The sequence below is a fragment of the Gigantopelta aegis genome, chromosome 12 (assembly GCF_016097555.1).
Source record: "Gigantopelta aegis isolate Gae_Host chromosome 12, Gae_host_genome, whole genome shotgun sequence".
Classification (NCBI taxonomy): domain Eukaryota; kingdom Metazoa; phylum Mollusca; class Gastropoda; order Neomphalida; family Peltospiridae; genus Gigantopelta; species Gigantopelta aegis.
In genome coordinates, this window is record NC_054710.1 from 22941743 (window position 1) to 22967137 (window position 25395).

Consider the following 25395-nt stretch of genomic DNA (forward strand, 5'->3'; position numbering starts at 1 on the left):
TAGCCGATGTATTTTTCGTACCGGGATGTCGTTAAACATTCATTCATTCATTCATTCATTCCACAACTGTAACATGCACTGCAGGAAGAATGAGCTACAATTGTATGTGCCCGGATGCAGAGACTCATTCAGTCTATGCCAAGGAGATTTCTGCTGTTGGTGGCCACACAAGGAACTGATTTCAGCGTCCTCGTGCTGTTTGGTGACGAAAACGCCTCCACTGCCGTCACCCATAGCAAGAACATTGTCACATACTCATGTCAAATTTGACTGATACGATCATAAACAACAAAATTATTCCACTCTGTATTAAAGAGATCATTCCATGAATATATATATATATATATATATATATATATATATATATATATATATATATATATATATATATATACTCTTCAAAAAAAGAAACGCAAAAGGGTACAAATGGGTTATAACTCCGATTTTATGTTTCCTACCGATTCATGCTTTGTGAATATAAGGTCATTGCATGTCCCAAACACATTCCCACGGTTACATTCGATAAAACGCAGCTACTGTACAATAAAGTTCCAAAATGTGAATATTCGCAAAAACGCAGCCACGTGCAAACCATGTCACCACTGCACGTGCGTTGTCTGCACGTGCAACATGAACACCAACAGTATAAAAGTGCAGGGTGTTCGCTTGCCTGGCCTCTGTATCTGGCCGACAGTTGACAATCCAGGACATGCCACGTCTCAGTGAACCGCAGAGAAACAATGCCATCGGCCGACTAGACGCAGGCGAATCCAGAACGGCTGTTGCCAGGGCATTCCATGTGTCCCCAAGCACCATCTCCAGACTGTGGGACCGTTACCAGCAATATGGATCAACACGTTACCTCCCTAGATCCGGTCGACCACAGGTCACTACCCCCGGGCAGGACCGCTACATCCGGGTACGCCACCTTCGGGAACGATTGACTACTGCCCCCTCCACAGCCGCAGCAATACCAGGTTTGCGCAGGATATCCGACCAGACCGTACGGAACCGCCTACGTGAGGTAGGAATTCGTGCCAGACGTCCAGTTCGAGGTGTCATCTTAACACCACAACACCGTCGACTCCGACTGCAGTGGTGCCAGATTCATCGACAATGGCCTCAACTGCGATGGAGACAGGTGTGGTTCAGTGACGAGTCCCGATTTCTGCTCCGACGTCATGATGGAAGATGTCGCGTGTATAGGCGTCGTGGTGAACGTTATGCGGCAAACTGCGTGCAGGAAGTGGACAGATTCGGCGGGGGTAGTGTCATGGTGTGGGCAGCCATCTCACACACTGGCAGAACTGACCTGGTCCATGTGCAGGGCAACCTGAATGCACAGGGCTACATTGACCAGATCCTCCGGCCACACATCGTTCCAGTTATGGCCTACGCCAACGCAGTGTTCCAACATGACAACGCCAGGCCTCACACAGCACGTCTCACAACGGCTTTCCTACAGAACAACAACATTAATGTCCTTCCTTGGCCATCGAAATCACCGGATTTGAACCCAATTGAGCATCTATGGGACGAGTTGGCCCGACGCCTCCGACAGCGACAACCACAGCCCCAGACCCTGCCCGAGCTGGCAGCAGCCTTGCAGGCCGAGTGGGCCACCATCCCCCGGGACGTCATCCGTACTCTGGTTGCTTCAATGGGCAGGCGGTGCCAGGCAGTTGTCAACACACGCGGAGGCCACACCCGGTATTGACTCCAGATGACCTTGACCTTGGTGGTGTGTCCTATCACTTACTCACAATGGACTAGAGTGAATTGTGAACAATCCTGCAACATTTGGTAATTATCGGACTCACCATTCAATAATTAAATCAATTCTCCAAATGTTACGACAATGTGGTTTTGCGTTTCTTCTTTTGAAGAGTATATATATATATTGACTATCGTATATACAACAATACAGCATACGCACATGACTTGTTCCATCGAGTAGTACTAACGAATCATCCATACACCAAGAACCAAACGCCTGCGGCCACACACACACACACACACACACACAAGCCCGCGCGTATTTAAACTCATAAAGTTAAGGGTTTGGTTGAGGGGGTTTGGTCTTCTATTGTCCATGGCCCCTCTGGGTGATTGCAATTCTGTACTTAGACCGGTTTTATTTTGCCAGACTAATTAAGTACATGCTGGGCTAATATTTATGGTCGGGCGCATTGTTATAATTAGTCAATGCGCCTTAGGTAGATTGTGATGTATTAGTGTGAGTGTTGTGTGTTGGTAGTTATAAATAAATGTTTAGGTTGTACTCATTGCCCTAAGTCCAATATACCCCCAAAAACAAAAAAAGAAAGAAAGAAAGAAAAAACATTCCCTTGGATTTAAAGAAAGTCAAGGAGAGGGGAGAATTGAACTAACCTAGCTAGCTACGCTTGCAGGATTTTGTTTTCAATCCACACGCGTGTGGTTGGATGGATATGAGCTCCGCTGTATGGACAGGGAGGTTATCTGGTAGTCGGGCATCATAGGAAACTACTTTGGGGTGTCTAGATAGCTTTTTGTCTACTACTGCCAATCCAACCCGGCCATTATCTAGATGTTTGGACCCATTCGTATAAATGTGGATGTGGTCTGGGTAGTGCTTGTTGGCGGCGACTTGAAAGAAATTTTGTTTTTGAATAATGGGAATAGTGTTTTATCAGTTTATTGTTTAGTTAAAGTACACCAGTAAAAGACATTTTAATTGGATGTATGGAAGGGAATAGTGTTTATATTAATATATTCGATAGTTAATGTTAAAGAACGTAACCCGTTTTTAATAGTTTTTTGTTTTCTGAAACGCCTGAGTAAAAAACATTTGATGGATGCCAACAGAGCTATTTTAGCCTACGTCACGAGTTATCCCAGAGGAGTCCCGCGATCTTGCATTTTACAAAATAGCGAAACGAAATGACGTTAATGAAGATGGCTCCCTTTTCGACAGTATCTTGATGATATTCACCTCGTCAAAAGCTGATAGCAGTGATGGAGAAAGGAAAGGTGTATTGCCGTATGATTTTGAGTCTGAATTTGATAGCAATGATCTGGAGATAGATAGGACTGTCCATATCATATCGGACGATTTGTTTAAAAAGCCAAGAATGAATGTTTTCAAGACTGAGTAGTTGGTAAGACACATTTTCACTTTGTTTTGTTTTAAAAACTAGATATGTTGTAAACGAACAACACATTCTTTACTATCGGTAGTGTTTTATGGTTTTATATACACCTAGTAACTGTCCAGAGACACGTTTTTTGGGGCTTTTTTAAATCATCTGTTAGTGTCATATACATGTATGGATAGCTTAATATTGCCCCTGAAAACATAACAAGATTTCCATGTTGCATCAGTGCTGCTGACAGTTGAGGCCCAAGTTTATTAAACCTGATTAATGTATATGGGCATTTTATATTACTAGACGATGTTATAAGAATGAAACTTAAATGCTGTGTACAAGGGCCATATTAACTAAAATTGTAAATAATTATATTTCTTCTCTCAGTCATTTAACACAATAGTTTCTCTCTGAATATGCTGGTATAAATTTGGATACAGCCTGTGAATGTATATGTGTTACTAGAAGACATACATGTATGATGGATGCTAAAATTCCGCCTGGATGGACCAACAAATTAGTATGTTCATTTTAACATTTTAAAATCATCATTCATGTTATACATGTATGCAGTATATAGTTCACACATCAGGAACTGACGGTAGACAAAATACAATCATGGCAAAACACATGGCATTGTTGAAGTTGTGCAACCTTTTTTTTTATTATTAGGAACTGTCTCCGACTGAAACTGTTGCCTCTTTATTTCGTATAATTCTGTATTTTCTGAACTAACATTAAATTTAACAAAGAAATCCCGTCAAAGCTGGCTCACACATTCATTCATCTTCCTCATCTATCACCATCTCATTATCTTAATATAACAAACTTTCCAAGTTTCCCCATGATTTCAATCTGTTTCATCCGTTTCTGTCTTCTGAGCTGTCCACACGATCGCCTACCTGTCTCAACTTCTTTCATGGGTGCAGTCTCTGTGCGTTTCCCTGCACCCACATGGCATCCTCGTCATCTGCCGCTAGTAAAGCTGGTCTGACCCACGGCACTAACTAACGACCGCCGGTAGTAGGGGTGCATAGTAGGTGGTTACAAGTGCTTCTTAACAATGCCAGAAGTAACTATTGAACACTCCCCGAAGTGGTCAGACTAAGCCCACCGCTAAAAGCTGATGGGGAATGGCAGATGTGTGGCACAGATAACCACAAGAGAAAATAATATGTCGCGGTTAGAGAGACGAGGACTGGGATGTGGAGGTGGACAGCAATAGAAGTTGAAAGATAGGAGGAGTTTCAAGATCGGGAAGAAATGAAATGGGGCAGTGGGGAAACACACACAAAACACACACACACACACACACACACACATCGTTTTAGTTTGCCAAAAACTCTGAAATAAAACTGTTCCATTAATAAAATAATGTGTTATTATGTTCAGTTAAATGTGTTCTTTTTTATAATGGGTACAAAATACAATAAAATTTGAGGCCTAAGTAAATGGATCACAAAACGCACATACTAAAATGTAGCAATTTATTACTGTACCATACATGCACATGACATATTTTAGTTTTATCTGATGCTATATGTAGTATGTTACCCTTTTATTATTAGAGAGTAGTTTAGGGAGTTAATTTTAGCTCCCCTTAAATATCAAATATTATCAATACTTACAAAGATGGGAAATGTGTTAATATCCTAAATGGTTTCTTTAATCAAAACAGGATAGCAATTGATCACTCCCTTCTTTTTCCCCACTACAACTAGTACATGGTCCAAATAGGAAAAACAAAATTGTTCTTCAGGACCCAATCCTAACTAAGGAAAAATGGCCGACCCTAATTATTATTTTTTTCATTAAAAATAATAATATGAAGATGAAAAATAAAAATATAGTGGGTTTTTTTCTAGTTTGTTTTGTTTTGTTTGTTTGTTTCTTTCTTAAAGCTGATCAACCCTATCTTCCTATTGGTTTGTGGGGAACATGTTTAATTATTTTTAATATGGGTGGTACATGTCAATGTTGCTATGTTCAACACCTCATCAGAATATTTGCCATCACTTGTTACCGGGTTGGAAAGGTTCTAATTATGTCTTCAAAAAGTGCATGTAACCGCAACACTAGTAGTTATAGATCCAACTGTTGAATGCTCGCTTGGGTGCTTGGGTCGCAGGATCGAACCACCTCGGTGGATACATTCTTATGCTGATCTTACTTCTAACATCTGACATAACTTGGTGAAACGTAACACTTTAATAATTTCTACCCTGATCACTATGAATATCCAGAGGACACCCATATCTGCACATAGGGTCATGTATATTACTGTAGCGGTAGTTTCAGCCATTTGATTGGAAACTGGAAAAATGTTGACTTCTTTACTGAAACTGTAACCACTAAAATATACCTATGCCCTCAAGTGTTTTTAGTAACTGCCCAACAAAATATGTTGCTGACCTATCTATTCAGGCACCTATTCTCATATTTCCTAATGAAGCTTTAGATTTTTTGGAGGTGGTTTGTTGGCACCACATGTGGTACACTGAATTATCCAGTTATTTACATCCTCTCCAAACCCTCACCAATAATATCTCTGAAGTAGCTTTCTCTTCGTTTTTCTCCTCTAGCTGTGGCCTGCTGACAGTGTATTTTGTATTTGGTAGAGAACTTCTTTCTTAAACACCTTGGAGTAAGAAACTGCAGTTTCACTCTCATCTTTAGATATTTTTCTTCTAAAGAGAAGCCCATGCTTCATCTCTAGACTAGAAGATAATGTCTTGTAGAGGGACTCTGCACATCGGCAAGTTTCCCTCGATCCGTCCAATCACACAGTGGCCTTAAATCTGGATCAATATAGTGTTTCGTTCTCAACTCACTTGTAGAAATAAAAAAATCAATCTCATAGAAACCAAACATAAATCAACAACGTATCCATTCTTGTGAATATTCTTCTGCATGTACCACCAGTGGTCTAACATTCTCATCTTCAATAATCTTCCAACAATGTAGCCACAGCGGAATGGTCTGTTACACTCTCAGACATGACTTGTCAGAGTAGTCATACTTTATTGAGTATCTATGTTAACATGCAGTATTGAATATACTTGAACAAAGTAGTACTTTTAAACTGCCTTAAACCATATTTTGCATCAAATAATTTAAAAATCGGTAAAAGTGCACTCCCTTAACACTGATTATCAAGTAACTTGTACAGTGGTTATAGACATGTGGAATTGATTTTACCCTGATTAGGGGTGGAACGAAGCTCAGTGATAAAGTGCTTACTTGATGCACGGTTGGTCTAGGATCTATTCCAGTATGTGGTACCATTGACCTATTTCTCGTTTCACCCACTCGCTATATATATATTCATGGAATTATCTCTTTAATACAAAGTGGCATAATTTCGTTATTTATGATCGTATCACAGTATTGACATGAGTATGTGACAATGTTCTTTCTATGGCTTGACGGCAGTGGAGGCGTTTTCGTCACCAAACAGTATCGCACGAGGGCGCTGAAATCAGTACGTTGTGTGGACACCAGCAGCAGCAATCTCTGCGCAACATCTCCTTGGCATAGACTGAATGAGTCTCTGAATCTGGGCTCGTTGAATTCATGCCCATTCTTCCTGCAGTGCATGTGAAAGTTGCGGAAGCGTCTGAGGCTCCGGATCACGCTGGCGTACATGTCTGTCTAGTTCGTCCTATAGATGTTCAATGGGGTTGAGATCTGGCGACCTTGGTGGCTATGGCAGCACATTAATATTCTCATTCTGTGAGAAATCCATTGTTGTACGTGTCATATGTGGCCTGGGTATGTCCTGCTGAAAGAGTTCTCTCTGTCGATCCAAAATGGGAAGCATGTGATAGCGATGAATTTCATTCCGGTAGCGTACAGCTGTCAGGTTGTCTTGTATGAACACACACAAGTTCATTTCTGCCGGTGTATGAGATGGCTCTCCACATCAGGACACTCTCCACCGAATCTGTCAACTTGGGCGACGCAGTTGTTGGCAAAACGTTCATTGTGGCGTCTGTAAACACGTTGTCGTCCATCACATCGCTGTAGAAGGAAACGTGACTCGTCGCTGAACCATACTCGCCGCCAGCGGTGTCCTAGCCAGTAAACTAGCTTCACGAAGTCAGTTCTGAATGGTTTGTGCAGACACCCTTCTCAAACCAGGTATGCTAGTCCTGGCCCTGCAATGGAGTGCTGTATACACTTTCTTAGGCATAGATTTGACACTTGATTTGAGTATGGGCTGCCCCAGGCATAAAAAAAATCTGCTAGGTGGAATTCCGAACTTTGTAGCGAACACCGGAAATCGCCATTTTTCAAAATGGCCGCCATCAGGCCAGTGCCGAAACAAATGTATTTAACTTTTGACCAGAATGTAGTAGATGAATGATTTTGATGTCTATTATTGGGTTTTCGTGTATGCCTGACACATTGGTGACGTCATGAAACATACCGAAATCTGTGATTAATCCGCTGAGGACGACAGGTAGTTAGACCAGCTCAGGAGATGATGCCAGCTGGTGGGTAAGTTCCTGCAACGTAGTTTTTTTGGTCGGCGATGTCCAGAACTTGTCAAGCTGCTGTGGTATGGGGATATCTGCAGTGATTTCAGCAAGATCAACAGAACCCACTCCGCCAGAACGGCGGAGCCTTTCACCAGCTTTAATGGAGGACTCTAGGTAGCTGTCAAATACGATGTGGAGGCTGGTCCTGGAACAAATTGAATGGACCACAGATAGAACACAGCTAATTGCACAATCAAATGTTCCAAAAGATGTGTTAAATTTTGTTTAGGGTGATAATGTCTTGTCTATCAGCAGTTGATGGTCTAATATTGATGTACCAGTCAACATATAAATAAATAAATATTTTTTAAAAGTTTTAAAAATAATAATAATGACAATAATAAATTGGTGACATTTACGTGTTAAAAGCAGTCTTCCATGTTAATAGCATTATAATAGGGTTACCGAAAATGTTCAGAGTGGGAGGCAACTTCACTTTTTAATATTAACGCTATTTGAAGGTCGCATATATCAATAATGTTATTTAACACACATAGAGAACAGGCAATGTTAAAAACTATATTCTTCTCCCTTTTTTTTTCACTTGAAATACTTGCAATATTAAATTATCGGCAAATTATTTTTAATTTCTGAAAACACAAATGCTGCAAGATTTACATTAATCAAATTTGATAGATTGCACCATCTCAGAACCATTCATAATTGTTAACAAACTATTTTCCATATTTTAATTGCTAACGGTTAACCCCTTCGAGTATATATAATATATCCTCCAGTTATAATACTTATATAGGGCTTCCAGTATAGGATTTTTTACTTTATGATGATTGTTTTGTTTGGAATGTATCTTGTAATATGTCATTTATAGGGTTTTCCTGGTCGCTGAGCTCGATTCCATGCGAGAAAATCATTTTGGAAAATCCAATATTGTTCAAATACAATATGTGGGCATATTCCATATGGCTGACACAAATAATCATATTTCAAACGACATGTAAATTGTAATATATATGCTCCTTTTGTTTTCATGGTCCTAAATACTTTTCTGTTGTCAGTGCACACGATGGTTGACCTATACCACAAAATTGACTTCGGCAATGAACCCAGAGACTCATGAACTACTTCATTAATAAACAGAAAGATTAATTTGTTTACACCAGTAGAGCAAATGTGTTGCTAGTTTTAGTGTTCAGCACTTCATTGAACCCAGTGCAGAGTAATGGTGGAAGGTGGAGGGTTAGGAACTTAGGACCATGTAGGGTGGATATATAATGTTCGTATCATGAGGAGGCAAGGAGTGTGATGGAAAATGGAAACTTTCTATGAAAATACTTTGAAAGCATGCAATGTTCTGTTAACATAAATGCGGTGAAATGCGTTCTTGCAGCATTCTGATTGGTCTGAGACAGCTCCAGAAACCATCGGAAACCAGCAACGACCAATCAGTGCCACATTTCCATCATCGCTTGAGTACTAACAACCTTTCATACCAATGTTCTTCTCGGGTCCCTATTCTGACAGACTATCACCGGCAGGGACATCTGGAATGGGCCACTGCTAGCCAATACTGGTGCCATAAATATTGGGTACAGAAACATCTTCTTCTCAGATGAAAGTCGGTACTGTTTTTCCACTGCAGGTGACATGGTAGGGCTCTGGCGAAGAATTGACCAATGTTTCATAGACACGTGTATGATGGAGAGAAACCAATACGTTTGGCAAAGGTTCATCGTTTGGGGAGGAACTGGGAACAACTACAAATATCGAACTGTGACCGTAGTCTGTTGCCTTTGTGCATCAAATTTTGTAAACCGAATACACAAGTATGTGTAAACTGCATTTGGTTAGTGAGACTATTTATTTTCTAATTATATATGTTAATCTTTACTTATGTAACACAGGTTGTACTTTTTATCTTGTGATCTGGTTCTAAGACGTTTATTCAACACTGTTAGCCCCAATCTTGGATATGATGATCCATACTATTCTAAAACCCTGTAAATAAAACAAATATATCCTGAAGTACATATGCAATATTAATACTCATTATATATATAATTTTATATGTAGTTCTGCTAAGTATTCATATATTCACATATTCACATATACAGTTTAACCGCTTAAAATAATATAATATCACAATATATCTCATGTAGTAAATTTCACCAGTCTACAACCATAGAACGCCATATTTACTAGTATTATACATGGTTAAATAAATACAACATAACATTCAGTTTGTATTTTAATACAATTCGATTAACAACATAACATGATGTGCATGCATCACCATAATAACATAAATACACGTCATTTGATACATATTCAAGCTCATACGCTCTTTTGTAATAGTATATTACAAATGACATACACATGCCCGTACGCAGGATTTTTAATGGGTGGGTGCAAATTGCTCATGATGGGACCAATCAGCATAAAAATAACCCCTCAAAACAACAACGATTACGTAACATTATTTAAATTTAATATAGAAAAGTGGACCTTTAGTAATTTGGTGGGGGGGGGGGGGGGGGGGGGGTGCGTACACACCCTACTTTGGCACATGTTATGGGACGACAGGCAAATATAAAATGTGGTAATGTGGTGGGGGTAATATGTGTGATTTGGATACCACAACATGCGTTCTGCAATGATGCTGCATGCCGATATCAAACTCAAGACAATATATCAGTGTATATTTTTTTATTTAAACTGCTACACACGGGACATTTGAGATGGGTTGTGGTGACCCTATATTGCCCCCCCCCCCCCCCCCCCCACACACACACACCCGATAGCCATGCAACAAGGCGTGTAACCCTATACAGCCTCGTCTGTGTTAATTAACAAATATGGTGACCTCCATGACGGTTGTATTTATTGAATTTATCTTTGTACGCAATGTTTAACACAACGTGTGTATGGTAGTAGACTGGACCTGAGCGCAAGAAGATCAGTACGAAATGTGGATTAGGGTAAGTACAATGAAGGCGCTTGGTGGTACAAATCAAAAGAGGAGAAGCGGTCAGAATGATCGGAAACTGTTAAAACGGAATTACTTATTATACTATAGAGTGAACATATAACTGAGATCATGTATTACCAGTGAATGAATGAATGAATGAATGAATGAATGGTTTAACGACACCACAGCATGAAAAATACATCGGCTATTGGGTGTCAAACTATGGTAAGTATTACCAGTGAAAGAAACAGCCAAACTCTACCTTTTTTTTTTTTTTTAAATCTATAATAATAATAATAATAATAATAATAATAATAATAATAACTATAATTGTAATAATAATACAATTGAGGACATGGGGTTGGGATAAAGCAAAATATCTCAAAATGTCCAAAGGTGACCGAATATCATCTGCCGGAAATCTGTTATATCCTTAAACAAAATCAACAATAAAAAAGTAATAATACACCAATTTGGACTTTCGAGAAATATCGCATTTCTCTGCCGGACTACATATACTGTATTCGCATATCGATATAACTGAGATTGGACAGAATAGTCACACTTTATTGTGTATTTAGGTTAACATGCAATATTGAATGAAATTGAATAAAATGCTACTTTTAAATTGCCTTAAGCCATATTTTGCATAAAATAATAAGAAATGGGTAAGTCCACTTCTTTAATAATTATAACCGAGTAACCATACAGTGGTTATAGACATGTGGAATTGATTTCAATCTGCTTATGGGTGGGGCGAAACCCAGTGATAAAGCGCTCACTTAATGCGTGGTCAGTCTAGGATCTATTTCAGTCGGTGGGGCCATTGGGCTATTTCTCATTTCAGTCAGTGCGCCACATCTGGTATATCAAGGCTCGGACTAACAGTTGTCCAACCCCGGTTGTCCAGCGGGCTACCAAATGTTTTGGCATGTCCTGTCACTTCACAATCAACAAGATAGTTTATTCATCGGTGTCCGACATTCCTCCTTTCGTATGCGCGCTCTCTACTGCCACGAGTCTATGTAACTTAATTTCTACCCTAGTCTGACCCGAAGGTGGCGATTCCTCAATATAAACAAATTTAATAATAATAATAAAAACACTATTGTGTGTTTCTGAAATCATACCAAACAAGTTACTGTAGGTAGTAGAATAGGTCAATTTTTTGGGTGGTGGTTGTTAGATTTATTTTATTATTATTATTTAATTTTTTTGCATACCATATTTACCCTTGAGGCCATCCTTAAAACTACGATCAGTAGGTAGGTAGGTAGGAATTAATCTTTTTATTTTTTTTTTTTTTTTTGTTTTTTTTGCTCCATACATATAATGCCACATGAGACACTCCATTCTGTCATGTATTAATGTGGTAGTTTTGAATATTTTGCCCCGATTCTGTTTAATGATTTAAACTATAAACTTTATTGTTCATTAAGAGTTATCATGTAGTTTTATTAAGTATGTATTTCACAGTAGGCCTAAATGTTCATGATTTACAATGTTTAAATTATTTTTTATTATTATATTGTTTTAGTTTATTTAAGATTATGGGGCTAAAAGGTAAAAAATACCAAATATTCGACATTCAATAGCCAATGCTTAATATATTAATGTGCCCTAGTGGTGTCGTTAAACACAGACTTGTCTGGTATCTTGAATCCCAGAATTTGCTTACTAACGTGCAGTGTGGGTTCAAGCCTAGATGTAGGATGGTCGATCAACTCATTAGATTTGTAACGTTTTTTTAGGGATGCTTTCATCCATAACCAGCATTTGGTATCGGCCTCTTTTGACCTCGAGAAAGCTTATAATATCATGAGGAAGTATAGGAGTTTGAAAGACATCAATGACATGGGCCTAAGAGGCCATATTCCTGACTTTATCTTAAATTTCTTAAATAATAGGTATTTCAAGGTACGAGTGGAATATATGTTATCTTATTCCCACTCTCGAGAGATGGGTGTACCTCAAGGTAGCATCCTGTCAGTAACTTTATTTTTTGTGAAAATTAACAGCATCATCCAGTGTTTAAAACCTGGTGTTGATAGCTCGTTATATGTCCATGGATTTCGGATTTGCTACAGGTCGTCCCCCTTTGAATAGACATCAACAATGGGCAACTGACAATGGTTTTCGATTCTCAAAGTCAGAAGCCGTCTGTATGCATATCTGCCAGAAACGAGGTTACCATTTTGATCCTGAGCTCTTTCTGAACAAAAATCTGCTTCCTGTTGTGAAGGAGACCAAATTTCTGGGGGTTATTTTTGACAGGAGGCCATCTTTTGTCCCTCATTTTCAGTATGTTAAAATGAAGGGCTTAAAGGCCCTGAATACCTTAAAAGTTATTGACAAGACTAAATGGGAGCAGACAGAAAAGTTATTCTTCAACTTTATATATCTTTAGTTTGGCCTAAACTTGATTATGGATGCATTGTGTATGGGTCAGCAAGTAAGTCTTACTTCCAAATGCTAGATCATATACACAACCAGGGACTAAGGCTTTATCTTGGTGCATTTAAAACGTCTCCCGTGGAGAGGTTGTACGTCGATGGATACAAACCTAGTTTGGGTGTTAGACGTGCAAAGCTTCATCTGCAGTATGCCTCAAAGATTAAATCAATGCTGAAACATCCTGGACATAATGTGGTGTTTGATAACAGATATGTGCAGCTATTTCATGTGAAGCCGAATACCATTCAAACAATTGGTCTTCACATTAAGTAGTTTTTATCAGATTCCAACATTGATTTATGCATTTTGAAAACACTTTCATATTTTATTTTACCACCCTTTTGTATGAAGCTACAGAAAATTGTATTCGACCTTGTGCATCTACAGAAAAATCACACAGGTGCAGTTATTTATAAATATAATTTCATGGAAATCCAAGAGAGGTACCGTGAATACATCCTTGTTTACACAGACGAATCACAGGATGGCTATTATGTGACTTCTGCTACTGTTTTTCCATCAGACACAATAATTTCCATGAGATTGCCTGATTCAGCATCAATTTTTACTACTGAAATTTGGGTAATTGTTAAAGCCCTGGAAGAGATTAAGGATTCATATGCATCCAAATACATTATTTTTTCTAACTCACATTCGAGTCTTCATGCTCTACAGTAAATGAAATTGGAGCATCCTTTAGTTGGGATGGTGTATCTTTTCATTCATTGCTAATAAAGATGTATTTTGTTAGGTACCCAGCCATGTTGGCATTAAGGACAATGAAAAGACAGATGTTGCTACCATGCTTTCTTTAAACTTGCCCCATGTCAATATTTGTGTTCCATACAGTGATTTTAAATTCCATATTAACCAACATATCTTTTCGACTTAGCAAGATGATTGGGATGATGTGATTGCAAACAAGCTTTATTATGTCAAGCCATTCCTGGGAGAATGGCAGTTCACCTATAGCCAGTACAGGACGGATGAAGTAGTGTTGTCCTGTGCACATACTTGACACATTCATTTATTTTGTAGAAGGACCCACCTCCTCAGTATGAACATTGCCAGTGTACACTGACTGCACCACATTTTGGTGGAGTGTGATCATAATGAAGACGACGAGAAATGATATATTTGGCAACAGAAATGTTTTGGAATCTTTTTAAATTCCATCTAGAATTAACTGTAAAGGTTTTAAGACTGTTTATTTCCATACAAATTTTTTAAATATACTTACCTTGATTTATGTATTGTATTATACGTTTTCCCACAGCTCCTTATACTGTGGTTTTACATAATTATATATAAATAATACTTTCATATACTTACCATTGTTGGCACGAATAGCTGATGTGTTGTTTTTTGCGCTGGAGTGTCCTTCAACAAACATTCATTCATTCATTTAAACAAAGCAAATTAAAACAATTTTCAACCTGATTGGTATGTAGGAACATATACATAAACTATCATTTTGTACACCCCAACCCTCGCTATGTATATATATACACATATGTGTGTAAGTATTATGTATGCATTCATGTGTCGGGGCAATCTAATTACATGTGGATCAAACAGCAGCCCGTTGGAGCTCATGTCCACCAATCAAAACCTTACTTTCAGAATCATGCCAGTGATTTGAAAATATTCCGAATTATCCTGAGGGTATATGGTATGTTTCATATGAATTACGAATGCCTTATTTAGACCAGTAGAACTAATTTTAATCGGATTGCTAACAACACTGCGTAGTCTCCAATGTCTAGGTAATATTTCGTCTGTAAATAATAATTTAAATATTGACCAATCACACTTCGCCTTTTATATCGTTATTTGGGAGCATACAAATTCGAAAAATATCGGGCGAGTCTATTTTAGTGGCCGCAGTACAGCGAACCATACTAATACGTACGGGATGGGTTATCAGTCGTCAATTTTACATTAAAAAAATATTTATTTATTTATAAAAAAAAAAAAAAAAAAAAAATCAGTCTTCAGGTTTTCAGTATTTATTTTATAAAATAAAACATGTTTTACGGCAGGATAATTCGGAATGTTTTCAAATTATGTTTAAATCACTGGCATGATTCTGCAAGTAAGGTTTTGATTGGTGGACATGATCTCCAACTGGCTTCTGTTAGATCCACATGTAATAGTGGAGCTAATTTTAATTAGATCCGTGTCAGGGGAAATTTTGTTCAGTATCGCGTTGCAATTCACTACACCATTTTAAAACATTAAACAGTAATTGCGAACCAGTTTTCATTTGAATAGAAATATTGATAATCAAGATTTTGAAAAGAAAATGTTTCTTGTCTATATGTGTGTGTGTGTGTGTGTGTGCGTGCGTGCGCGCGCGCGTGCTTGTTGTGTTGATAACTGTGTATACATGTATACTTTAATATATAATAGTTATCTTTATTCACTTATTTGTTTAGTTCTAGGGCAAGGGGATGTCATATCAAACTAGCGGGCCAAACAAAGTCCTGATACACCAGTCCCACGAATGGTGATCTAAACAAACACACTTTGGTGATCTTTTCCTTAGGTCAAAGAAATGACAAAATAGTTTGATCAATTCACACACAAATTGTTCAATGTCAGATAGCCGCTACAAACTAATAGCAGGATGCTTCGTATGCCTCCTTACATTCCTTAAAAATCCTTGAATATTGGAAAGCTATTTTCCAGTACCAAGTCAGGATCCGAACGCTGATGTTTTCCAAACTTTCTGTTTTCGCCTTCTTATATTCACAGTTTGAACATTTGACCTGACCCCAAGTCAGGATGCGATCGTCACCGAGTTCAGTTAGATTATCTATAGTGCGTATGCGTGAGTTAAATTTATTGTCTTAGGTCTAAGTACACAGATGTCATCTGCCATTGAAATCCAATTGAAATTGTCCAACTTCAAATTTAATGATTTCCAATAGAACGGGTTCTCGTTGGCACTAACAACATACAATATTGTGAACATACATTATATAACTATTTTGTTTCACTCCAAAATTGGGAACATTTCCATCTAAGATTGTGCTATATGACCGCATCTGTCTGTAGTAACAGTCTAAACAGGTGATTGATTAACTGTTCACTCTGGCTGTCTCTTCCACTATACAAAATAACATGGACACAATCCAGCTAGAAGCCTTACCATTAAACGTATAAATTGTTTAAATTCTTCCCCAATTACTAGAAGTTAATATGTGAACCACAACATATGTCACAATTACGAACCATGGAGGACAGTGATGAATGAACTCTGACCTGGACGTGAACTGTGTAGTGAGATCTTACTCCGAATTCAGCAGAATAAAACACTTGATAATGTTTTGCGGTTGTTGTCTTTTTTTCTTTCTTTTCTCTTTTTTTCTTTTTTTTTTAAATTTTTTTTTTTATGCCCAACATTAAACTAATTTTAAACCAGTAATAGCAGTCTGATTACGTGTGTCAGTAAGCTAAAAAAAAAAAAAAAAAATAGTCCAAAACCTTGCAATTTGGTACCCACACTTGCTTTTTGGGGGTGTTTTGAAGTCTATTATTGGGTCTTTGGTGGAATCGGATTCAGTTTGAACTACCCATGTTAATCTCGATATTGCACCAGCATTTAAATCCAAGATGACTGGCAATATGGCTTTCAGAATGTGAACATTGTATTTGTTCTCAACCTACATCGTGTAGAATAAAATGTATTAATGTCACTGTCTTTTTTATGAGTTAACACTTCATTTGTGAGAACTTTTTGCTAACTAGAATAGTGCTTGATCATTAAGATCCAAGATAGTTACCAACATGGCAACAAAGAGAAAACAAATGGTAAAATCTTGCGTCACGTTTGACCCTAAACAATATGTTTTAATTTCAACTGTGGGGATTTAATGTGTCAGGAATTCAATCCACACATCCACTTGGTAATACGGACATAGTTTATCATTTTTCGAATCCAAGATGGCTACCACACTGCCTGTAAAAACTGAAGTTGTTTTTAGAAACGGTCAAAATGAAACACAATTAAATGTCCATGCCAGTATGGGGATCTTAGCTCGGGAGTGTGAGAATGAGTCTGATGAACGTCATACAATGATATGTCAGTATATTGAACATTGTCTCTTATGTCGAACAAAGAAAATGTCAAAACACATTAGCCTAGATATAACCACGAAACATGCTGTGACCATTTTACACCGCATGGGTCATAGTGCTTCATATGATGATACTGAGGGAGTAGATACAACTTTAAGATTAGAAGTGTTGACACCGTTTGAAAAGTAAGGTGTTATTCCTGCAAACATTGTTCCATATCTCTTTCTTCAAATGGCTGCTGACAATATTGATATCCTTGAAGAAATATTAGTATAAACACAACATGCTCAACCAACTTCATGATATATCGATTTACCAATATCAAATTATGTAATTGACCTTTTACTAAAACTCATTTCGAGTTAATCACTTCTTGAATAAACCACTGACAGCATTGCTTTAAGTTCCCGGTTGTTTGTGTGTGTGTGTGTGTGTGTGTGTGTGTGTGTGTGTGTGTGTGTGTGTGTGTGTGTTTCTTTCGTTTTCTTTGGGGGTTTGAGGGTATTTTATTGTTGCTTGTGTTGGGTGAGTTGTTTGGGGTTTACTTTTTCATTTTTATATTCCATTTTATCCTACATAAAATGATAATGGTAGCTGACACTTATATTTTTTGTTTTATTACAGCATGTCAAGTGGGCTATTGGGGTGAACGATGCTATTACCGTTGTGGTCTTGGATGTAAAGATGGATGTAAGCAAACTAATGCAGCCTGTACGTGCAAGTCTGGATGGGCTCCGCCAAAATGTACAAGTTGGTATTCGTTATTGATGCATTGTGCAGTATTATATAATTAATACCCAACACACATTAATTTTGAGATACCGCAGTAGCATCAGATTGAAATATTCTCACATTTGGTCATAATAAATGTATGAATAAGAAAAAAAAGATGATATTCATCACATATTCTGAATCATATATATGTATATATTACATACTATACAAATCGTTGCATATGTTACGTGGCAAACAAATACGTGTGTATTAACATACTGAATTGAATCACTTATTACATTTACCATTTGTACACACAGTTACATACCAATGTTATTGCCAACTGATAAATATTACTACAATTATTTCAGCACAATATTATGGTAATTGTTATTTATGATCTATGTGAAAATCTTTGTCTGGAAAAATATTTGAGATATAATTTCCCTTCCTTATTACATTTTTGATCCATAGCAAATATCAAATTATTCTATGTACATACCAATCTGAAAAGATATGGTTCTTTACTATGAGACTGCAAACTGTTAAATTAAAGCTGAATTTGTGACACAACTAGTATTGAATAAACCCGAATGACGTCATTAAGTGTTATAAAAATCATATGTTTTACAAATGATATATTGCCATTGTAATGTTTACCCTACCCCCCCCCCCCAAAAACAACAAAAAAAAAAAAAAAAAACACCAAGAACAAAAAAACAAACAAAAAAAACCCCCAAAAACCCAACAACAACTCTCAACAAAAAAACAAAAAAACCCAACACACACACGCGCGCATACACACAAACCAAGACAAAAAATTAATAATAATAATAATAAAACTATAAAAAAAAACACCCAAAAAACAACAAACAAACCTGACATCTAACGACAGCGGATTTCCCGTCATAGACTATTTGTCAAAATTACCAACATCCAATAGCCGATGATTAAAAAAATGTATGTGCTCTAGTGGTGTATTTAACCAAACAAACTTTAACTTTGTGATTTATAGTGTGTGTGTGTGTGTGTGTGTGTGTGTGAGAGAGAGAGAGAGAGAGAGAGAGAGAGAGAGAGAGGGGGGGGGGGGGGCTTTAAATGCATACCCGAGTTTAGTCTCACATGCTAATTTCATATAAATACAAATAAATTCCATATAAGAGGCCCTCAGCTCTATTTTATGGAATGTTCATTTGGGTCAGGGGTTATCTGTTCGTGGTCGTTTGTGACAATCAACAACATCCTTGAGGCCATCCTTAAAAATAGTTTGTTTCGTTCTTTTACGATCAGTAGTTTCTAATGTGGGTAGGTATGTAGGGATTATTATTTTTATTTATTTATTTATTTGTTTGTTTGTTTGTTTGTTTTTAGTTATTTATATTTATTTATTTCATTTTTATTTTTTTTATTTTTTTTTGCTCCATAAATATAATGTCAGATATGAGACACTCCATTCTGTGATATATTAATGTTTTGTTTTGCAGATTTTGTTTAATGATTTAAACTATAAACTTTATTGTTCATTAAGGGTTATCATGTAGTTTTATTAAGTGTATATTTCACAGTAGGCTTAAATGGTCATGATTTACAAAAACCCACCCTAAAACAATATGTTTAAATTATTTATTATTATTATTATTATTATTATTATTATTATTATTATTTTGTTTATTTAAGGTTACCAATTTTTACTGATAGCTACTAGATTTTCCCATTACCAAATTACCAAATATTCGACATCCAGTAGCCAATGCTTAATACATTAATGTGCCCTAGTGGTGTCGTTACACACATATACTTGTCTGGTGTCTTGAATCCAACAATTTGCTTACTAACGTGCAATATGGGTTCAAGCCTAGATGTAGGATGGTCGATCAACTCGTTAGATTTGTAACGTTTTGTAGGGATGCTTTCATCCATAACCAACATTTGGTATCGGCCTCTTTTGACCTCGAGAAAGCTTATAATATCATGTGGAAGTATGAGAGAGATGGGTGTACCTCAAGGTAACATCCTGTCAGTAACTTTATTTTCTGTAAAAATTAACAGCATCATCCAGTGTTTAAAACCTCATTTTCAGTATGTTAAAATAAAGGGCTTAAAAGGCCATGAATATCTTAAAAGATATTGGCAAGACTGAATGGAAGCAGACAGAAAAGTTATTCTTCAACTTTATAGAGCTTTAGTTTGGCCATAATTTTGATTATGGGTGTATTGTGTATGTCAGCAAGTAAGTCTTACTTCCAAATGCTAGATCATATACACAACCAGGGACTAAGGCTTTGTTTTGGTGCTTTCAAAACTTCTCCCGTGGAGAGGTTGTACGTCGATGGATACAAACCCAGTTTGGGTGCTAGACGTGCTAAGCTTCATCTGCAGTATGCCTCAAAGATTAAATCAATGCCGAAACATCCTGCACATAATACGGTGTTTGATAACAAATATGTGCAGTTATTTCATGTGAAGCCGAATACCATTCGAACAATTGGTCTTCACATTAAGTAGTTTTTATCAGATTCCAATATTGATTTATTCATTTTGGAAACACTTTCATATTTTATTTTGCCACTCTGGAGTATGAAACTACAGAAAATTGAATTCGATCTTGTGCATCTAAAGAAAAATCACACAGTTACAGTTATTTATAAATATAATTCATGGAAATCCAAGAGAGGTACCGTGAATACATCCTTGTTTAAACAGACGGATCACAGGATGGGAATTATATGACTTCTGCTACAGTTTTTCGATCAGACACAATAATTTCCATGAGATTGCCTGATTCAGCATCAATTTTTACTGCTGAAATTTGGGCAATCGTTAAAGCCCTGGAAGAGATTAAGGATTCATATGCATCCAAATACATTATTTTTACTGACTCACATTCGAGTATCCATGCTCTACAGTAAATGAAATTGAGCATCCTTTAGTTGGGATGGTGCGTCTTTTCATCCATTGCCAGTAAAGATGTATTTTTGTTAGGTACTCAGCCATGTTGGCATTAAGGACAATGAAAATGCAGATGTTGCTACTATGTTTTCTTTAACCTTGCCACTTGTCAATGTTGGTGTTCCATACAGTGACTGTCTGTTTTTTAATGAAATGATAAAGGTCTACTGTCTATGTGAGTTTTTTTCTTGGGGTTTTTTAGGGGGAAGGGGAGGCATATTTTATTAAATTTTAAACACTGATACACCCAGAGAATTAAAAATCACTGGAAATCCGCGTGCATATTTAACTATAATTCTAATTGTTTAAAATTAATTTTATTGTACGAATCTTTTAATTTTGCGTTGTTAAAAAAAAAAAAAAAAAAAAACAAACTGACAGGCGGCTCCAGAGACTTGGTCTAAGTTAATGTTTCACTGCTTTTGGACTTAAATCATTCTGATGTAAACTTTAGTAGACCGTTGTTCGCACCCATTTTACCATCTTATCCGAAATATGTACGTTAGTCACTTGAGATTCAAAGCTCCTACGAGGCTACGCACGACGCTCATGACAACTGTCGATCATGCCCCCCCCCCCCCCCCCCCCCCCCCCAATTTGTATACAGCCTCGATACCGTCTAATTCGGCAAGGAACGTTACTCTTCGCACACATACGCAACAGGAATGTGAAAGAGGTCTATTTTATGAACACAATATTATGTTAATTTTTATTTCTGATCTATATGTCAAAACTGTTATTGTGATGAAAATCGTTGTCTGCACTTATATCTGAGATATAATGTCCCTTCTATATTACAAGGGGTGGGGCATAGCCCAGTGGTAAAGCGCTCGCTAGATGCGCGGTCGGTCTGGGATCGATCCCCGTTGGTGGGCCATTTCCCGTTCCAGCTAGTGCACCACGACTGGTATATCAAAGGCCGTAGTATGTACTACCTTGTCTGTGGGATGGTGCATATAAAAGATTCCTTGCTGCCAATCAAAAACAGTAGCCCATGAAGTGGCGACAGCGGGTTTCCTCTCTCAATATCTGTGTGGTCCTTAACCATATGTTTGACGCCATAAAATGTGTTGAGTGTGTTGTTAAATACAACATTTCTTTCTTTCTATATTACATTTTTTTTATCCATAGCAAATATCAAATTATTTATTTAGATACCAACCTGAAAAGATTTGGCTGTTTTACTATGAGACTGCAAACTGTGTCAAATTAAAGCTGAAATTGTGAGACACATACTATTTAATAAATCCGAATGATGTTACAGAAAGCATATATTTTACAATTGGTATATTTTCATTAATGGTTACCCCCACCCCCACCCCACCCCCCAAAAACACACACACACACACACACACACCAAGAAAAAAACTAAAGAACTGAAAAATCCAAACCTAACAAACAAAAGAAACCCCACATCTGACCATGCAGTGTTTTCTGTTCTAGAACCTATTCCAACCACGGCAACCACCACGCCAACCACCAAGCCAACCACCACGCCAGGTATGTTTATATTAATTTATAATTACCCAGGAGAACAAGAAGTAGAGAGTCTTCTTTTGTTCAGATTGTTGGTGGGCACACAATGTGGCACGAAAGATTTTGTTGTTCGTCTGTCGGTTATGCAAAACCAATATCATCATAAACGACAGATCGTTCGTGCAAAAGCTGTAATCATTTGTCAGAAAATGTATAAAGACATGTTTCCTAATCATGTCACTGTTTTTGGGAGAAAATAATAAGATAACGGGCCTACATCGTTGGTGTTTGAAAGATACAAAGTAATCGGTTTGAAATCAGCATCGCAGTCGATAGAAGTCTTGAACAAATTAAGTAACATAGCTGCAAGGTTCCCTTTGGTCATTTCGCTAGGTGCACAAAATCATATACTGTTCGGAAATTAAATGGACTGGCCTGAGTTTGAGCCATAGTAATCATTCCGGTTTTTTTTTTTGTTGTTGTTTTTTTTCGGGTTTTTTTTTTTTTAAACCAATCTATATTCAGCTACTACGAAACATTAGGATGAAAAGAAATGTATTGAACTTACAGATACTCATATTCTAATCAAGAAAATTTAAGTAAATTAAAATTTTAATAATAATAAAAGGTTATGTTGGCCAATATACGATTCGCATAATGTTGGTACTTTACATTCAAACCCGGAAGCATTAAAGACGCTCAATCAATGTATGTAAAAGTACTTTACTGAACAATCTACATAATCAGCATATTCCACTTATTATTGATATTTTATAAACAAATTGAATAATTGAATTATGTCGATGGTCCATAATTCAGAGAAAAATAACGGCTATATGGAGAGCAGAGGTGTGACGTATTATTTTGAATCACGTGACGGGCATCCCCCCAACCCCAACCCCCCCCCCGAATTGCCGCAGTGCCAAAACTATTTCCAAGCTCGTGTAACGAGAACGCTTGACCGTTCTCTCCGACATAGGGTAAATAGATAAAAACAATAATGAAAATAAGTTATTAAAAATCAATAAAAAAAACATGTACAGAATGATAATAAGCGTATACATTAATTTATTTTAATAACAGAAGCAAGTTAAACGTCGACAGTCCCGAGTAGTTAGGCATCTATAGGTAAATTTATCGTTAGTCGTAGGCCTACGAAAGAAAAAAACTCTAAACAGCTGGGAGTGAGAGACGTAACTCAGTGGTAAAATGCTCGCTTGATGCGCGGTCGCTTTGGGATCGATCCCCGTCAGTGGGCCCATATGGCTATTTCTCCCACCATCCAGTGCACCACGACGTGTATATCAAAGGCCGTGGTATGTGCTATCCTGTCTGTGGGATGATGCATACAAAAGAATCCCTTGATGCTAATCGAAAAGAGTAGCCCATGAAGTGGCCACAGCGGGTTTCCTGTCAATATTATAACCATATGTCTGAACCGTAAATAAAATGTGTCGAGTGTGTCGTTAAATAAAAAAAAAATGTCTTTGCAAACATCTGGATCACAAACACCTTCATTGTCCACCTTGTGAAATTCATTTTATGCAAAATATGCCATAACAGCTGACTTGGGATAGGAATTGTTACATTTTAAAAGAATACTCTGAACTAGACAGTGTTTATATACGATGTGACTATATATATATATACGACGGTCATGTATAAAGCCTCCGCTAACGAGGGCTGGCTATATTCACAACACAAATGTATTAGGCGGTAAATAAGTATTTGATTGATCCATATTACCGAACCATCTGGAACAGGAGTAATACATACTAAGTACTGTACGAACAGTGCGTTTTCTGAATAGGGGAGACGGGGAGGGGGAGGGGAGAGCATATGAATGTAGCGGACCCTTTTGTGTACGTTTTCCATAGACATAAGAATAGTCTAATATTACCCCTACAGTACTAAAAAAATTAAAATAAAAATTACATAGACATACGAATTATCAGCTGCTAAGGTAGATTATCTGAAAGAGAAACTAACTTCGGACAGTAAACAAACTAACAATAGGACTTGAACTTAATAATTGTTCACTGATTGCAATTTTGAAGGTCCTAACGTAAATGGTTTTAAAAATTAATTTTAATGCAAATAAAAGGATATTTTCCTGCATATAGTCATATTTCAAATGTGCAAAATTGCAAGGACCAATAAAAAACAAAACACATAATAACAGTAACGCTGAGACCACCCTTGGGTCTCCCTCTAAATTTATGTAATGTTTCTGTAACAACCGCCCCCACCCACTCCACCCCGACGTTATTTTACCAACATTATAATACATGTAATAATAATAAAATAATAATAATAATAATAATAATAATAATAATAATTATTATTATTATTATTATTAATATTATTATTATTATTATTAAATAATACAAGCCCGTAGAGGAGGGGGGGGGGGGGGGGGCATTTTATTATTTTATAACCTTTACATCTCGACTGAATGTAAAAATTGTAGCGAGACTAACGGATTGTGATTAACGGCGAGAGTTACAGTAACGGGCAAATAACCTTTGAATCCCCCCCCCCCCCAATAACTCAGTGCTCGTTCAGTTGCCCCCCCCCCCCCCCAATAATGCTATGAGCCTGTATTATTAGCCTACCTTCTTGTGGTGGAGTGAGCGGTGTTTTATCGGGGGGGTAGGCTATAAAAATGCAAGACTAACGTACGTGCACACATGAACTTATCCCCGCACGTAGAACTGGATTCAACTTGCCAACTAATAATTAAGCCAAGCAATCAGTGTTCGAGATTAAACATTTTGGGCAGTATCCCAGTTGGATACTAACATTTCAAAATCTGGTATCCCATCTGAGAATTTAGTATTGAAGTCTGGTATCCAAAATTAAATTCTGGTATCCCCGGGATATCGGGATACCGTTAATCTCGAACACTGACTCTACTGTTTTGTTTTTTGTTTGTTTGTTTGTTTTTGTTTTTTTACGCTGTACATTAAACCGATTGACAATTTAGCGAATCCGTCAAAATAATTTGCAAATGTTTAACGAAAAACGACTGGCACTATAGCGCTGTAATAGTCTACAGTCTCTCCCTTGCTAAATTCCATGCACACGCGCCTAATAATAATAATAATAATAATAATAATAATAA

At 37.2% G+C, this 25395-nt stretch overlaps 2 protein-coding genes across 2 annotated transcripts in view; one reads left to right on the top strand and one right to left on the bottom strand.

Annotated features, from left to right (window-relative positions):
- The window catches only part of LOC121385900 (scavenger receptor class F member 1-like), a 231507-nt gene that overhangs the window by 71628 nt on the left and 134484 nt on the right, over nucleotides 1–25395 (bottom strand). The window lies entirely within an intron of this gene.
- Nucleotides 1–25395, top strand: part of LOC121386386 (probable inactive serine/threonine-protein kinase gdt6) — a 58287-nt gene that overhangs the window by 17596 nt on the left and 15296 nt on the right. Inside the window, exons 3-4 of the mRNA XM_041517265.1 lie at nucleotides 17757–17882; nucleotides 22239–22295. Of these exons, the coding sequence (XP_041373199.1) occupies nucleotides 17757–17882; nucleotides 22239–22295 (183 nt within the window). The remainder of the gene's footprint in view (nucleotides 1–17756; nucleotides 17883–22238; nucleotides 22296–25395) is intronic.